Source organism: Panicum virgatum, chromosome 5N, assembly GCF_016808335.1.
Source record: "Panicum virgatum strain AP13 chromosome 5N, P.virgatum_v5, whole genome shotgun sequence".
In the NCBI taxonomy this organism is placed as follows: domain Eukaryota; kingdom Viridiplantae; phylum Streptophyta; class Magnoliopsida; order Poales; family Poaceae; genus Panicum; species Panicum virgatum.
The window spans coordinates 54,364,160-54,382,572 of NC_053149.1; the positions used below are offsets into that span (position 1 = coordinate 54,364,160).

General features: G+C 46.2%; 1 protein-coding gene across 1 annotated transcript; it reads left to right on the forward strand.

Annotated features, from left to right (window-relative positions):
- Nucleotides 1-13,510: 13,510 nt before the first annotated feature.
- Nucleotides 13,511-17,045, forward strand: LOC120674943 (BTB/POZ and MATH domain-containing protein 1-like). Its single transcript, XM_039956040.1, has 2 exons — nucleotides 13,511-14,334; nucleotides 16,802-17,045. Exons 1-2 carry the CDS (start codon nucleotides 13,511-13,513, stop codon nucleotides 17,043-17,045), a joined length of 1,068 nt encoding a protein of 355 aa, XP_039811974.1.
- Nucleotides 17,046-18,413: the final 1,368 nt, after the last annotated feature.

The window sequence follows — 18,413 nt, forward strand, 5'->3', positions numbered from 1 at the left end:
TTGAGAGAGCATCAGTTGTATGCCAAGTTCAGCAAGTGCGAGTTCTGGATTGACGAGGTTCCATTCCTCGGTCATGTTATCTCTCAGGGAGGCATTGCTGTTGATCCGAGCAAGGTGAAGGATGTGCTAGAGTGGGAGACACCGCAGACAGTAAAGGAAGTCAGGTCTTTCTTGGGCTTAGCTGGATATTATCGGAGGTTCATTGAGAATTTCTCCAAGATCGCGAAGCCTTTGACTTCTTTGCTGGAGAAGAATATGGCTTTTGTATGGACTGATGAGCGCCAGATGGCCTTTGATGAGCTGAAGAAGAGGTTGACTACGGCGCCAGTCCTGACTCTGCCAGACCAGACGAAGAGGTTCACGGTGTATTGTGATGCTTCGAAGGATGGTCTTGGGTGTGTTCTGATGCAAGAGGGCAGAGTGATAGCTTATGCGTCACGGCAATTACGTCGGCATGAGCTGAATTATCCCACTCATGATCTTGAGTTAACCGCAGTTGTACATGCTCTGAAGATTTGGAGGCAATACTTCTATGGACAGCGGTGTGATATCTACACTGATCACAAGAGCCTCAAGTACATTTTCACGCAGAATGAGCTGAACATGCGGCAGAGAAGATGGCTAGAGTTAGTCAAGGATTATGACCTGGAGATTCACTACCATCCGGGCAAGGCCAATGTTGTAACAGATGCTCTGAGCAGAAGAAGTTATGTCAACATGGCCATGGCTTTCCAGATGCCTCCAGAGTTATGTGAGGAGTTCGAGCAGTTGAGTCTGGGCTTCTTGCATCATACCTCCAGTGCAGCATTTGAGGCAGTACCGACTCTAGAGTCAGAGATCAGGCAGCATCAGAAAGATGATGAGAAGCTGCAGGAGATTCGTGAGTTGCTCAAGAAGGGCAAGGCTCCTCATTTCAGAGAGGATGATCAGGGTACCTTGTGGTACAAGAACCGGATCTGCGTGCCTGATGTGCATGATCTCCGGAAGTTGATTCTGAGTGAGGCCCATGATACAGCATACTCTATTCATCCGGGCAGCACAAAGATGTATTATGATCTGAAGGAACGTTTCTGGTGGTATGGGATGAAGCGTTCAGTGGCAGAGTACGTGGCTATTTGTGACACCTGTCAGCGTGTCAAGGCTGAGCACCAGAGGCCAGCAGGTCTGTTACAGCCTTTGAAGATTCCAGAGTGGAAATGGGAGGAAATCACTATGGACTTCATTGTTGGATTGCCTCGTACTCAGAAAGGGTACAACTCCATTTGGGTAGTAGTGGATCGATTGACGAAGGTTGCTCACTTCATTCCGGTGAACACTACTTACTCTGGTGCTAGACTGGCAGAGTTGTACATCTCAAGGATTGTCTGCTTACATGGTGTGCCCAAGAAGATCATATCTGACAGAGGGTCTCAGTTCACTTCTTGGTTCTGGGAGCAGCTCCATGAATCGTTGGATACGAAGCTGCGTTTCAGTACGTCTTATCACCCTCAGACAGATGGGTAGACAGAGAGAACCAACCAAGTGTTGGAGGATATGCTGAGAGCCTGTGCCATTCAGTACGGTACTAGTTGGGATAAGTGTCTGTCTTATGCTGAGTTCTCATATAACAACAGCTATCAGGCCAGTCTGAAGAAGTCCCCCTTCGAGGCATTGTATGGCAGAAAGTGCAGGACTCCTCTCTATTGGGATCAGATTGGTGAGAAGCAGCTCTTTGGCCCTGAGATCATAGATGATGCAGAGCAGATGGTTTAGGCCGTGCGAGAAAATCTGAGGATTGCACAGAGCAGACAGAAGAGCTATGCAGATGGCAAACGGAGAGACCTGACTTTTAGTGTCGGTGATTACGTGTATCTGAAGGTGTCTCCGATGAGAGGAATCCGCAGATTCAATGTCAAGGGGACGTTAGCACCTCGGTATATGGGGCCATTCAAGGTGCTAGAGCGGAAAGGCGAAGTTGCTTATCGTCTGGAGTTACCTCTCAGCCTCTCAGGAGTTCATGATGTCTTCCATATATTTCAGCTGAAGAGGTGTCTGCGAGTACCCGAGGAACAGGCACCACTGGATGGAGTAGATGTCCAGGAAGATCTGACTTATACTGAGCATCCGGTGAAGATTCTGGAGACATCAGAGAGGGTTACTCGGAACAAGCGCATCAAGATGTGCAGAGTTCAGTGGAGTCACCACAGTGAAGCTGAGGCTACTTGGGAGCGAGAAGATGAGCTGATGAAGACATATCCAGATCTCTTTGCTAGCCAGCCCAGCTAAATCTCGGGGACGAGATTTCTTTAAGGGGGTAGGGTCTGTAACACCCTAATTTAAATTTCAGCATTAATAATAAATTTAATTGGCTTTATTTAATTTTCTAAGGTTTATTGTGTTAGACTTTCATTTAATCTGAAATTTTGTTCCTTAAGTAATTCAAATTTATCATAGGTTTAAATTTTTGTGTTGCATTCATGCTGGTGCATAGCTTTAATTGTTTGAGTGTGGTTTGAATTCAAATTTTTATTTGAATTCAAACTTTGTTTGAGTTAGAAATAGAGAACCAAAGTTCAAACCCAAACCCCACACTAACCCGGCCCAAGAACCCAACAAACGGGCCCAACCCAACTCCTTCTCCCTTTCCCGTGCTTGGGCCGACCAGCCTGACCCCGCGGCCCAACCCCCTCACTCACGCGCGGCCCAGCCTTCGGCCCAGCTCGCGCCGGCCTGCTCCCACTCGCCCGCGTCGCTCAGCACGCCAGCAAGCGAGCCGCCTGCGACTGTGCGACCCACGTGCCAGCGCCACCCTCGCGCGCGCCTACTCCCTCTGCCACGCCGGGCCCGCGCGTTAGCCCCCTCTTCTCCCCTTCCTTCCCGGCTCCGCAACGCCCCCCCCCCCCCCCCGAGATCACCGGCGAGGTCGCCGGGATCCTAATCCCGCTGCGCCCCGCCGCAATCCCCGCCCAGCCCCCTTTAAACGCCCCAGGCCGCACCCCCTGGAACCCCATCCACCCTAGCGCCGCCTCCATCCCGCTCCGCCGTGCACCGCCATGCCGTGCCCCTGCGCCGGCGCAGAACCGCCGTTCCACCGCCTTCCAGCCCACTAGAGCCGCCGTAGAAGGATCCTGGTGCGTCCAGGAGTCGAACCCGGGGGTTCCCGACGCTCGGAGCTCCGTCGCAGCGCCATCTCCCCGAACTCCGTCCGTGCGCCTCCGCCTGAGCTCGCCGCCGCCTCGTCTGCATCGCGCCCCCGTCTGATTCCACGCCCGATGAGCCTCACCCGGACTTCCTCTTCCTTTTGCACGGGTCGTCGTAGCCCGTGACCCACACCAGTGCCCAGGCACCGCACGCCGATACCTCGCCGCCGTAGCTCCGCCGTGGCGGGTGCCCTGCAGCGCCGCCTAGCCCTCACCGTGACTTGCCCTGGCCTGCACTGGCTCTGCGCACGCACACAGAACCCACAGACCCGGATCCCAGTCCTAGGGACGCCCAGAGCGAGCGCGCCGGCGATGCACCGCCGCGCAGGGCCGCCGCCGACGCAGCGCGCCCCACTACCAGCCTCCCCGAGGCCCGCAAAAGCCTCAGGTGGACTACGCGTGTCGCGTAGTCCCCTCTCGACCCAGATCCCGTCCTTTTTGACCCCGGGAAGGCCGAGATTGGCCATCTCCGGCCACGCGCCGCCGCGAACAGGGTCGCCGGCGACGTCTCGCCGCCGCCCCACGCACCCAACTGCCCTGCGCCGTCCGATCAGGAACGGGCGCTCAAGATTAGAACTCAGGCCCTTTAGATCCAAACCACCCGATCGCGATCCTACGGTCGAGATCTGTAGATACCGGTTCGGCCCGTTCTTTTTGCATAAGAGTCCCTGGACTCTCTGCTATTCAACCCGCAGTCCACCGCCTTTGAAAAATAATTACAATTTGGCCCAAAATGTTGCTCAGACCCCCCTGAGCTTGTTAAATATCAAACCCGCCGTCCAGCACTCATTCTTTTACGCGTTAGACCCTAGGTTTATCCTCTAATTACGTTTAGACCCTCGGTTTTTGCAGAAAACCCCCTGAAACCTTAGTTTTCTCGCAGTTTAGCCCCTAGAACTTGTTTTAGCCTAGAAAATGCGTTTTAGCTCCGATTTAGGCGTTCTTTATATCCACGCGATCGTTGTAATGCGTAGAATAGTTTTAGACTAGTTTAGTGTGCTGTTTTTATGTATTGATGTATTGTTTCTTAATTTTTATTAGTGTTTGCTTGTATGCTTATTATTGAGCATTGTTTTGGCCATGTGTTCGTGAGTAGACGTTGATCCATCTGAGGAGCCCCAGTACCAGTACCCGGAGCAGCCGTCTTCGGTGCACTTTGAGCAGCAGCAGGAGCAGTACGAGGAAGGCAAGTATAACATGAACAACCTATCATCTTTAAATACAATTTCATACTGCATTTAATTCTGTATGCCTATAAGGACTGTCCTAGCCACTTTATATCCTTTATATATCCTTGGGTTGCATTTTGGTTAGTTGTGCTAGGTTGCTGCGCTATAACACACTCTGGTCCTTTTTAATTAATTTGATTAATGGTTTACTTGAACTTAATTCTGAGAGGGGCCCTCTGTGTGGATGAGTGGCTCACGACTCGTTAAAAGATGTTTTTGTAGAAACATGGTTTAGGGGGCCAGCATGGTGCTTAGTGCTTGGTTGGCCACTCTCCATAAGGACCGGTTCATAGAGCGACAACCTGGGACAACAGCGCTACCACAAGGCTAGAATGGGATAGACTTGGCTTACTAATTAGGTCTTTTTGGTTTGGAGTAACTTACCTGCGGGGCAAGAGTAGTAAGCTTCAATGGTCCCTGCTCCTCCGGCTGGTCTGTGCTTGGTTTGCGTACCTGTGCTTGTACCCCCGCGAGGTGGGGCCCATCGTCGCTGACCTATCTCTCGCGGTTACGCCTTACCAACGAGATTCTTTGTAACGGCCTCGTAGTGAGTCGCTAGTCATCTCACCTAAGGAAGTGTGATGAACCTCTAGCGTAGCTCACGACTTGTGGGTAAAGATGTGCAACCTCTGCAGAGTGTAAAACTGGTATACTAGCCGTGCTCACGGTTATGAGCGGCCCAGATCCTCCTTTTGATTAGTGGGGTTGTCTCCTTCCGACGAGGGAGGTGCCTCTCGGGGTTACCTTGGTGGCTTGGTTTTGGTTTGGTTCTCAGTAGTATCATGTTTAATCTTGATTAATTACTATGTAACTGGGTTAATGGTAATTCATCAACTCGTAGTAAATAGCTTTAATAAAATTTTGCCAAGACTTAAAAGCTAATGCAGTTGAGTCAGCCAACCTTAGAGCCTCATAGTTTGTGTTATACTTGTTGAGTATAAGTTGTGTACTCACTCTTGCCTCTTCTCTACTTTTTCCTCCTGGCTACGCTACTGCTGCTCAGTTCCTGCCGACACGAGGGAGTTCGTCCAGCGCTACCAGGACTACGAGGACTTCTAGGTGTTCGTCTCCCAGTCGACGTCCCTGTGGCGCCCTGCTTCAGCTTCGGAGAGCTTTATTCGTATTTGTACTTCGCTTCCGCTGTATCAGACATTCTCGTCATTATTGTAATAAATAACATTCGTATTCGCTTTATTATATCTTTTTACGTGATATGTGCTATGATATACTGTTCATTCTGTTGTATATACGTGTGACTTGATCCTGGCACGTATATGATTGCTCGGTTTATGTTCTTTTATAAACCGGGTGTTACAATGGTGCACTAAGCATGCCTGACTCTGGAGTTGCATTGAATGAGCATGGTCTACATGGTATGTCAAAAGTGAAATTCTCATGCTCATTTGAGGAATCCTTTTCATTGGACTCCAGGGTCAGTGCCTCACAAAATTCCTTGGCCCATTGATTCTCCATCTCAAGAGATTCATCATGAAAGCTGGATGTTGATTCTCGATCAAGGTCGAGAACAACAGATTCTAGGCCATCGGGAAGAGGCTCAAACTCAATCAAGGGTGATGATGAACGTTCATCTTCACAAAAGTGAAGGCTATCTTTTGAGTCGTACTCTTCAGAAGATTCTATATCTTCCAAGAGGACGGGGTCGGATGATACGAACGGAGATGTATGCACTATCTCCTCGAGCAAGTTCTGCTCAGGGAAATGCTTTGCCATGGGATTTTCTAAACAAGGGGCAGTAGTGGCAAAAGCATTTTCCCTTAGCATTTCATCTAGGCTCCCATGAGATGCTAAAAGTTTTCTAGCGGGTAGCCTAGGAGAAGATCAAAATCGAGGATATCGTAGATATAGAAATCCAAGTGCACCTCGATTTTGTCTACTGTGATAGGCACGTCCCTTGCAATTCCCTGATATTCAAAGAACAGTCCGGATGGACTTTTAAAGTACTTGTCGGTCAGGGTTAGAGGCTTGTTACCCACAAAAGTGTCCAAGAGGCACTCTGGTATAATGCAAACCTCAGCAGAAGGGTCATGAAGACCTTCTACGGCATTTCCCTTCATAGAACAAGGGATGGTTGCAGAGGTTGGGCCAATCCGAATTGCTTCAGAGGCACGCTTTGCCTCCTTTGACCAATCCATTGCGGGTGTATGGCGGAAAATTTTATCGAGGGTCTCATAAAGACACATCGATTTCATAGGCTCCTCGTGCCTAAGGTGATTCGAGGTATTTTGGATGTTTTCCGAAGGATCATCCTCGAATAGGGAAGAGAACTCCGAAGGTCTAATTTCTTCTTCCTTCGGTGTTCGTGGTTCGGGAGAGGGCTCAACAAATGAATATTGGGATGTGGAAGATGAAGGCTCAGATTCGAGTGTTGAGAGACTATCATGGCTTGACACGGATTCCTCCCGGCGGGGTTCACTATGGTTGGTAGAGAAGAAAGAGTCTTCTAAGAAACTATCTAGGATGTCCCTTACTTCTTCCGGAGTTGTGTGTGCGAACCATCCTCCGCTGGCGTCGTCAAGCTCTAGGGCAGTTTTCATGTCTAAACCCGAGTAGAAAACTTCCAATGATACTTCATCGGGTATAGACATGTCTGGGATAGATGCCAAAAGGCGTGAGAATCTAGCCCATGCTGCACATATGGACTCCTTCTCTAATTGCTCAAAATCGAGGATGTCGGTCGGTAGGGAGTCTATGCGTCCGGTGAGAGAGAACGAGTAACAAAAGTCATCTCGAAGCTCCTCCCAATCACCGCTCATATTTCCTATCGTGCGGGTGTACCATTGCTCCGCCCTCTCTATAAGAGAGAAGGGGAACAATTTCCGCCGCAAGGCTTCCTGTGTCATGCCTAGGATTTCTAGACCCGAACACAGTTCCTCGAATTCTTGCAAATGCTCATAGGGATCTTCATGAATTTCTCCCGAGAAGGGTCGCTTCCGAACCATGGCTATAAAGCCAGGGTCGAGTTCATGGTTAGATGAGGAAGGTGGTAATGGCTCAGAGAACTCGCCCATTGGGGTGGAGAGTTGTGGAAAGGATGGCTGCTCCATGAGTAGCGGGGGTTGAGGTAGCAATAAAGAAAAGGAAAAAGATACGAGGCCGACTGAGTCTGAAGATAATGTAGCTGTCGTTCCCCGGCAATGGCGCCAGAGAGCTTGTTGGTATTTTGTAACATCACGAATAAAATCCGCAAGCGCACGGATACCGCTGTAGCTTTCACCCAAGAGTATTCCAGGGTATCGTATCCACTAGAGAACGTGAGTACACTACCTACGGGTTCAGTCTGTCCAAGGACACACACACTGGTGTAGGAGGATAGGAAAGAGAGAACTTTCTAAGATCTAGAATCTATATTTAGAAGAAGAGATCACGTCGCCGTTATACTTCGAGCTAAAGATATCAACCGGCTTATACAAGCCGATAGCTCCAATATGTGCTCTATCCAATATCCGAACGTGGAGGATTACTAAAAGGCTCGAACAGGGCTGTCACCACCTACCGACTACCTCCACAAATCGTGGGACTATCAGACAACTGAGTGGTATAGTCCAGCCTAGACACCATGTCTACGCCTTTTCCTACTAACTCTAGAGGCGTACAGGGTTATCATTTTCTATCCGGAGCCCACTCTAGAGTCAAATGCTACTCGCTAGCATACACATCATCTAATATAAGAAAGAGATGATAACTTACGATCTAGACTCTAATTCTAAATAAACAAAGAATGTCTCGAACACTTACAACCGAATAAGCATCCGTCAAGGTACAAGCGGAGAAGAGCGCCGACAAGCCCGGCACATCCCCCGACTATCTCCCTCACTCTTGTAAAGGTACAATTTGGAGAAGAGCGCCGTTACCGGCGCCCCTCCTGAGTACCTCTACTCCTCTCTCTCCTACACTAAACACAAGCTAGAGAGGCTCTACTCTTGGTGGTGAGTGATGTGTGAGTGTGTTGTGTTGTATTCTCACCCCCTCCCCTTGTATTTATAGGAGGGAACCACCAGCCTCTTGCCCGGGAATCGAGCCAAACCGCCATTGGGGATCAACCACACCTCGCCACGTGTCATCTGAGAGACGGTGGGGCCCGTGGGCCGTCAGCACTAGGCCGGCCGACCTAGTTGGTCGGCCGACCATGGGCAGGCTCCGTTTGCCTCGGCCTTTGGTCAGAAAGCTGCTAGGTGGGCCCTCATGTTATGTATGTGGGCCATGGCTTGTCTTGAGTTGGTTTGGTAGCTCTGGTGGGCCCGTAGATCCTCGTGAATGCGTCTGATTCGTCGAGAAGGTTTCACCTCGGATTGATGATGTGTTATTCTCATGGGCTGTGTCTCTTTCTCTTGTGTGGCTGCCAAGTGGGCCTTTTTGGCCCCTGGGCTTGCTTGTGATTGACCAGGGATTTGTGCCTTGGATAATATGCTTGTTAGATGGAGTTTTGGCCCAATTTCACATGCACACATTCTCATACCAGTATCTGTGGAATTCGTCAAATAATCATCCTATGCTAACATTTATTCCTTCTTATGCTCAACTTTTGCACGATAGTTGACGGTCAAAATGGGTCGATAGAGACCATCAACAGTCACCATTCAGAAGATGAGGCTACCTGGGAAAGAGAAGATGGGGCTACCTGGAAAAGATAGGATGAGCTTATGGCAAAATTTCCTTAGTTGTTCTCCAATCTATCCGAGTCACGAGGACGAGATTCTTCTTAAGAGGGTAGGATTTGTAACATGCAAACTCAAATTTTATTTGAATTCAAATAATTTTATTCAATTAATGTTTGTGCATTTAAAAAACAATTCCATTTTTTCCTTCTCATCTTTTTCTGTTCTTTCTTTAGCTTAGCCCACCTCTTTTTTTTAGAAGGAAAATGTATTGATCTTAGCGCATTACACTGGCCCTTTCACAAACAGAACCCCAAAGAAAAGGAAAATTACAAAGAAGTCCAAAGCTCCTGTTCATCTTCCTCGAAGCCTTCAAAGATCCGTTCGACACCGCCGCCGAAACCGCTTCCCAATCGTCGTCGGGCACCAGAGCCAATCTCCACAAGGTGGAGGCCGCAAAGGAGGGCTTACTTCTAGGCGAATCAGCCGAGTACACTGCCTCCCAAGCGCATCGGCAAACTCCCGTACCCACGACGCATCCTTCGATTCCACCGCCGGCAACCCGAGCAAAGCTCAGATTTTCACCAAAGATCATTTTCCTCGAGATTAACAGGGTCAACAACATCATCACCTGATGAAGACGACGATGCGCTGGCCCTCGACTCCTGGACAGGTCTCCCCAGCCTCTCCGTTGGCGTCGGAGTAGATCGCCATCGGAGAACAGAAGAGGCTGGGAGAAATTATTCCGCTGCGCCGCCGTCGCTTCCGCATTGCCGACGTCGCCAGAAAAATCAAGCCGCAGAGGAGCCACACTCCTCCAGCAAAACCTAACTCCACCGCCGAACATCGACGGTGAGCAAACCCTAGACCTAGGTGGAATCAACTAAAACCCTACGAAGACAGGCGATCTGTTGAAGAAACAGACCCCCGCTCCTCGTCACCACCGGCAGCGAGGCCGGAGGCGAGGGAACGGGGGCCGCAAATGGTGGCGGCGGCGGCGGCGGCGCCCCTCGGCTCCTTTCTTTCAACGCGGTTTAGCCCACCTCTTTTCTCTCCCTCCATTCTCTTCTTATGCGGCCCAAACCGACCCAGCTGGCCTGCTCCAACCCAACCCACCTTCCCTCCTGCTCTCTCTCTCTCTTACTCTCGCTAACTTGCGGGCCTCGCCGGTCACCACCTTCTCCTACCTCCCCCAGCTTGCCCCATCTTCCCGTCCGTTACGTCGCGTTGCGTCGCGCTCCCTCCCCTCCTTCATTCCTCCCTCCTTCATTGTGCCTTCAAGGCTCGTGATGAGCCGCCATTACTCCCACCCCGCACCCCCTTTCGCCCTCGGTCCGTAACTCCCGCCATCATGGCCACCAGCGCCACTATAGCCGGCCATTGAGCTGTGTTGCGCCTCTCCCACCTGCCGGCCGCTCCTCTTCCACTCTAGCACTATGGATAGTGCACCGAGCCTACTGCACCCCCCCTTTTCCACATTTCGTAGCACGCCCCCTGCTCCACAACTTGCAGTGCTACCGCCCAAGCTTTCTAAGGCACCGCTGCCATCAATTCCCTTCACCGCCACTCTTCCTCGATGAAAGTCCGCCATCGGAGCTTCATGTGGTGGTGAGCTTTGTCGCCAACCCATTTCCCCTTTGTTCCACACCTCGTCATCACGGAGCTCCTGCACCGCACCAAACCACCTATCTGACCCCTCTATCGAGTTCGCCGGTGTCCCCACTTCATTCGGCCACCGCCGGCAAGCTCATCGTCCATCACCACCGTGCACCATGGCGCACCACCCTCTTGGCACCCCGTCACCCTCTCGACCCCAGCATCATCTTCCCTATGCTCTCCTCTGTCTCTCCCTGTCCTTTCCTCATGCCAAACTGAGACCGGAAATGCGATTTCACATTTCGCTGGCGACCCGCGAGCACGGTAGGCTCGCTACCGCCAGGTCCACCCGAGCCGAGCCAGTTCGCGAGCCGATGCCGTGAGCCGCCCCGACCTGCTTCGCGCCTTTGGATCCAGATCCGACGAACTAGATCCGCCTGACCCTGGTCAATACTGATAAACTCTTGGCCGTTTTGCAGATGAACCCTACTGTTTAATGAAAATTAACCCGTAGTACAACTCAGTTCAAAAGTAATTGCATAATAGTCTTGTTTCTTCTGTTTTAGCCCCTGAGTTTATCTAAAGTTGAACCCGCCGTCCAGGATCCCTCTTTTTGCATGCTAACCCCTCTATTTATATGTTTAATTAGGTTTTAGCAACTGGTTTCTTCAGAACTAACCCCAAGAAGTTCAAAATCCTCGTAAATAAGCCCCTAGAACCCTGGTTTGGCCATATCTTCTTTGTTTTAACTCCAATTTCAACGATTCTCGCGCTCACCTATCCTTGCATCACGCTCTACAACTTTTTCAACTTATTCGGCTCTATTTATACTGTTTTGTATAATGTTTCTTATTTTGTGCATATTTTTGCTTGTGTGATCATGTAGACAACGTGCCGTTCGAGGGGAATCAAGAGCAAGTGTTAGATGAAGAGATCAACAATTTGGCGAGGAAGGCAAGTGGCCTTCCCCCTTTGCAAGTTCTGTTTTATCACAATAATAGCATGTCAATTCACTTTACTTTATTGTTGCATTGCATTAATTTTATGGGAATCCTATTAAGGACATTACCTAGTCATTTTACCCAAGCCTTGGAACATTAGGTTCAATATCAATTTGTTGGGTAGAATTGCTTAGATGCTTTATCTTGGGATGGTTATATTATAATCTTTGGAATATTAAACATGACTTTATTTATTGTTATATTATGATTAATGTACAAGATCACTTTGTTTAATTGGAACATGGAGAACCACTCAAGAAAATTGTACAACCACAATGTCACATGGCTATGACCTTAGCCAATTGATTAGATGTGTAGTTGACTGATGGCCTTACCGAAAGGGCAATGAGGAGGTTGGTGATGGGGTATAGTCCGGTCCTCTTGGAGTAGTAGCCTTTGCTAAGGTGCTTACTATTAGGGAGGATTATGGTCCACTTCGCTAAACTCTAGCGGGCTGTTACTTTTCTGCATGTCTTTGTAAAGGCTTCGTAGTGGACCCCTCGCCACTCACCAAAGGAGGTGTTTAAGGGTCTTGTAAACTTGGGCGATATAGAGGAACACGAATTGTGGGGAAAGTGTACAACCTCTGCAGAGAATAAAACTAATATATCAGTCATGCTCACAGTCAAGAGAGGCTTGGACCCTCATATGGTAATTGAATTTGAAAAATAATTAACTTGTGGTTTCTTTTCAAAAAAAAATGTGGTTTCTTGGTATATGTGTTGGTTTCTTTATGCTTTTTATGCTTAAGTGGATTGGTATAAACTTATACCTAGTAATTAGGTGATTGCTAATAAAATTTGACCAACTAAAATGCTAACTGCTATAAACCTTAGCCTTCTCTTGATGACCTTGCATCTTCTTCCCCCACATGCTGAGTACCAACTATAATTGTGCTCACCCTTACCTAATTGTTTTTCAAAAGAGAACAATGAAGTGAAGTACTTCGGTAAATTTGAGAAGTTCTATGCGCGTTCACCAGTCAATTGCCTATGGGACTTAATGAAGTTTTGTTGAAGATCTCGTATAGGTTATCGGTTGGAACGTTAAGACATTCGTGTCTTTTTATCGGAATTTGTAATAAATTACTTATTTTCTTTTGTTTATGTATTGAACATTATTTTTGATGTACTGTATTCACTTATGACGTCTTCCATATGTGCAAAACTTGATCCTGAAGCATATATGAGATACATCTCGTCCTCTTTCGAAACCGGGTGTGACATGTTCCGAATCAGCAGGATAAGCACCGGAGCATCTACACCTACTAATTTCAATTAACTTATGTTATTATTTATGCACTGCATCTGATAGGGTAGATGTTCGGCTTGCATAAGGGTCTTGAAGCTGCACAATTTCTTTTTGGCATGGTTTAAAAACTTAACTATACAAAAGTTATATCAACCGATCATCTTCAAACAACGAATTCTGAAACGATCATTGTTTATTTTCGAGACTTCTTTCTTAAGAAAAGTAAGTTGTAGGTGGATGGACGGACGGAGGGAGTATTCCTAAATACTGTATCCGATTGCGATCCTTTCTCGACCACTATATTTCTTATGATCATTGTACATAACAGTATTGCCTTGACAAATATAAATTATATATATGGATCCACATGTCATAATTCCAACTACCACAATACAAGTATTATTATATCAAGCCAATTAAACAAACCACGGATTCCTGGTGCTGCCAACAATTTGGTAAGGTGGCCCAGCATAGGAATTTCCAAGTCTGGCCCGAATTCCATGGAAAAGCAGAGCACACAAAACCTCCCAAATTTAAGCCTCCCGAAACCTAGTCCCATCCGCCCCCGCCAACTCTCCGGTTCTTTATCTAGATGCATCTCCTTCTCCTCTCCTCGCTTCCTCCGCTCAACGGCTGCAATGGCGCCATCCCAGAGACCGAGAAAGAAGATGGTGTCCAGATGCAACCCGGATACGGAGCGGGGCACGCTCGTGTTCGACATCGCCGGCTACAGCCTGCTCAAGGGCATGCGTGACGGCGAGTTCATCCGCTCCGCCTCGTTCCCCGTCGGCGGCCTCGACTGGTGCATCCGGTACTACCCTTGTTTCACCAAGAAATCTGAAGGTTGCATCTCCAGCTTCCTCGAACTGATGAGCGAACCAACCGGGACTGGGGTAATGGCGCGCTTTGACTTGAGGTTGCTCAACCAAGCCACCGGGGTCTCCACGGTTTTGATAGATCAGGTGAAGCCAAGGCTGTTCGACAGTGTGAACCCGACCTGGGGAAGTAGCATGTTTAAGAAGATCAGCGAACTGGAGGCATCACCGTACCTGCAAAATGACCGCATCGTGATCGAATGTGACATCACTGTTGTCTTGGGGACGCCGGCTTCTGCGCTGGAGACAGTTTGTGAGATCCAAGTTCCACCCTCAGGATTATTGGATGATCTTAGGAAATTGCTGGAGGCGGAGAAGAGGACAGACATCAGATTCAAGGTTAAAGACCAGGTTTTCGGAGCCCATAAGATTGTTCTTGCAATGCGATCGCCTGTCTTCGAGGCGGAGCTATACGGGCCAATAGCGGATAAGCAAAGGTGTGCAACAATTACGGTTGAGGATATGCAGCCTGCTGTTTTCAAAGCACTGCTTCACTTCATCTACACAGATTTGTTGCCAGCGATGGATGATCTTGAGGAGGATGACAAGGAAGAAATGGTCAAGCACTTACTTGTTGCTGCAGACAGGTATGCCATGGAAAGAATGATATTGGTATGTGAGAGCATCATTTGCAAGCGACTTCATGTTGGTAATGTGGCTAGCATTTTAGCTCTAGCTGACCAGCATCACTGCAACAAGCTCAAAGATGCTTGCATTGGATTTATGAGTTCTCCTAAAAATAAAGATGATGTGGTATCGAGCAAAGGTTATAAGTACCTCAAGAAAGTATGCCCTGCTGTCTTTATGGATATATGGGAGAAACTAAGCATAGCCTAGGTAACTTTTGAGTGGTAGTTTAGTTCAAGCATAGCCTTGTTAGTTAAAGCCTTGCTTGTTCTTCAGTTTGCAGTGACCTGTTGCAGGAAGAGAGTAGATTATGTAAAGTATGAGCCTTGTATGTGGTGATGGCTCATTACCTTTTAATACTGTCTTTATGCATGGATGGGAGAAACCAGCTAAGTCTCAGAAAATCTAGTATGTTTATCTTAGGTTAACTTTTAATTAGTTGAAGCATAGCTTCGTCGTCAGTTAAAGTTCAGCTTGTCCTTCAGTTTGCGCTTTCCACTTTGCAGTGACCTATTATATATAGAAGAGTAGTTATGCAAAGTACGAGCCTGCTATGTGATCAGGCCTCGCTGCTTCTTACCACATATATATATATATATATATATATATATATATATATATATATATATATATATATGAATTAATGCTATCTCACATATTTTCTATAACTTGCTCCAGTTCGTTATTAGTTAAGCAAAAGCACACTTGCTTTTATAAATTTCGTTTGTGGATTTTGGTATTTCCATGTTTTAAATAGCTAGTGATCAGGCTGTCTAACATGGATGAACATATTTCAGCATTAGTCAAGACCCCATGCCCAAAGGTTTGTGATTAAGCAAGATATATTAATGGGGACATGACAAATTTTTATCAAAATGTTAATCAATTTGCTATCTATATGCTATTTTCCAAAGGGCACAATCCTTGTTTGAGCATGGAGGTCTTAAGTGCTTCACATGTTTGAGCATGGCAATTTTTCGCTTCAAATATCATGTTTAACTTAGTGCTTTTGCAGAGAGCACTATGCATGTGAGTGGGCATACCTGAAAGTCTAGCTTTGGTGGAAGTGAATTCAGAAAAGGGATTAATTCGAACAAGATTGTTGAGATCTATTTACTAGTAAACATGAAGTTCTCCATTTTAAAATCATATGCTTAGGGGGCTGCACATGTCAAACTGCATGTAGGGTTTTTTTAGTCATACTAATGGTAGAGGATAGTAAGAATTGGCATGTTTACTTCCTTCAGTGGTTTTTGTTTGTGAGAGATTTGAACTGAATAGAACATGGGGTGATCTATCTTGAGTGCCATCAGTCAGAATTCTACAACATGCTGTGTTATTTGGTGGTTAAACAATGGGGTTGTCCAGTGGGCTAAGTATATAGGTCTCCTCTTCAGTTTGCAGTGTTCTTGTATAATTGTCCAGTGAGCTATACTACGAAGGCCTCCTCAGTTTTCTGTGCCCTTGTACAAAATCAAAGAAACCAAGGATGATGGCACAAGGAGAGATTAGATACTATGGTTGCCCCAGCACTCCGTATCACCACATTGATTTCTTACTATCTGCATGTATGTCTGCATCGTTTTTCTTCTTCATATTGATCAATAATGCGCATGACTTCCTGCAAAAAAATATCCTGCAGATGGCTTATGGCAAGAATAGTACAGGTGACTGTTTAAATGCAGCCTTCTTCAGTACTTTTCTAAAAAATGCTAGGATCTTTTAAAGAAAAAGGTTGGTTTAGACTCAACCACAGCAACAAGACAGAACACATGTTAGTTGACTGTATTTCTTATATTTTGATCTGATATTATGAGATGTTCTTATTTTATTTCGTAAAGATATAAGTTTTAGTATTGTGATTAATTTCACGTTTTACCCAGTAACAAACTGCTGTAAATATTCACTATGAAACTGCAATATTAATTACCTAAGTACCCCGCAAATCTGCTATGCATTTTTATGAAACATTAGCTTGATTAGTGTCCTGGAGCCTGTACGGAACCATCCCCCAAAAACAAACTGCCAGGTATAGAATCTTTTCGTTATTTCTCTTGAGACATCTAGATATCAATGTCCCTTAGGGTTACAATTCGGATATTCACTCATTCGGTAGCTAAACGATTGTGAATATGGTGGGAAGAAGGAATAGGGTTGCTTGGCTGATGTTCTTTCTTCTTTTATATATTTTATAAACCTGTCTGCTGAACTGGTGGGAAGGAATATGGTTGTGGTTTGCTGTTGTGGACCTTGTAAGTTTTCTTTGCTTTGAATTTGATTAGTCATGCTATTTTACAAATAGTTTTCTACAGCCAGTTACGTACCTTTGTACAGCTGGCAGAGAAACAGGAGCCATTGCTTCCATTTCATGAGCAAATGGTCTTGTTCTCTGCTAGATTTGGAACTGTGAATCAATCACGGAATCAGATGTCTTTGTTCTTCTGGGATAAACCGCACCTCGAGTCCGGCTGCTACATGCACGACATGTGCAAGGCCAGCGGAAGGGTCGTGGCCACTGGCCAGCGTGGAGGTGCCGCCCTACGTGACGTTCCACTTCATCAACGCGTACGAGGAGACGGACGAGGGGCGCGTCAAGGCCATCGTCTCCGACTGCTGCGAGCACAACGCCGACACCTCCATCCTCGACAAGCTCCGCCTCCAGAACCTTTAATCCTGCGCCGGCCAGGACGTCCTGCCCGCCGCCAGGTGGTGGTTCAATATTAGCCTGCAGGTCCTTCAATTCCTAGTTTCCTACTACTACTACCACTTGCTTGCTGTTTCTCACCACATATATGGGCTCCTCTAGTGGGTTGAAATAAACAGGGTGGGCCGGTTCAGGATCCCGCTGGACGGGAGCCTGTTCGGCGAGCTGGAGTCGGTAGGACCCCGACGAGCACGGCTGCGGGATGGGCCTTTTTTTCATTTTTATATTTAAAAAAAACATAATTTCAAAAATATATGCTAAATAGGGAAATTTTCAAAAATGGGTGCATGTCGCCTCCCTAATGGTCGACAGGGGGCTGTCGCCCATCCAGTTGGCGACATGACCTAAATGTAAAAAAAAAATTACATTTAGGTCCTGGCACCCAGGGCGTATTAAATAGGGAACTTGTAAAATCGATATAAAATCGTAGAAAAATTGAAAAAATACAAACTCAACTGTTATGGATTCTATGAAATAAGATCTACAACTTTTGTTACATATATTTTTTCATTTGATCAATGTATCTTGCTCTATTTTAAATATCAGTTTAATGCACTTTTATTTAAATCTCAAGATCTATCCTTTGGATGCATGTCATCTATGGCCAGAGTATTCCATGTGGTGAGTATAGGCTTTTGTAAAATTGGTAGCCCCAAAAAACACTTATACCATAAGTTTTTAAATTAGATCTTGCAATATATCTAGTTTAAATGAGTTATTTATCCATGCTGGTATACTGAGTTTTAGGAGCCATAACTTTTACAGTAGCCTTATTTTATTTCCTAATATCTATAGAAAAATTTTGGTAAATTTTAGATAAGCACAACTGGACCAAATGAATTATGACTAAGGTAAATGCACTAAATCAAGAAAAATAGTTCTTGTACCTAGAAAAATCTGAAATAATTCATTTGGTCTAGTTGTGTTTATCTAAAATTTACCAAAAATTTTTTATATCTCTTAGGAAATAAAATAATGATACTTTAAAAGTTATGGCTTCTAAAACTCAGTATCGCAGTATGGATAAATAACCCATTTAAACTAGACATATTGCAAGATCTAATTTAAAAACTTATTCTAGAAATGTTTTTTGGGCCTACCAAGTTTTTACAAGCCTATTCTCACCATATACAACACTCTGGCCAAAGATGACATGCATACAAAGGATGGATCTTGAGATTTAAATAAAAGTTCATTAAACTGATATTTAAAATAGAGTAAGATACATTGATCAAATGAAAAACTTTATGTAACAAAAGTTGTAGATCTTATTTCATAGAATCCATAAAAGTTGAGTTTGTATTTTTCTTATTTTTCTACGATTTTATATTAATT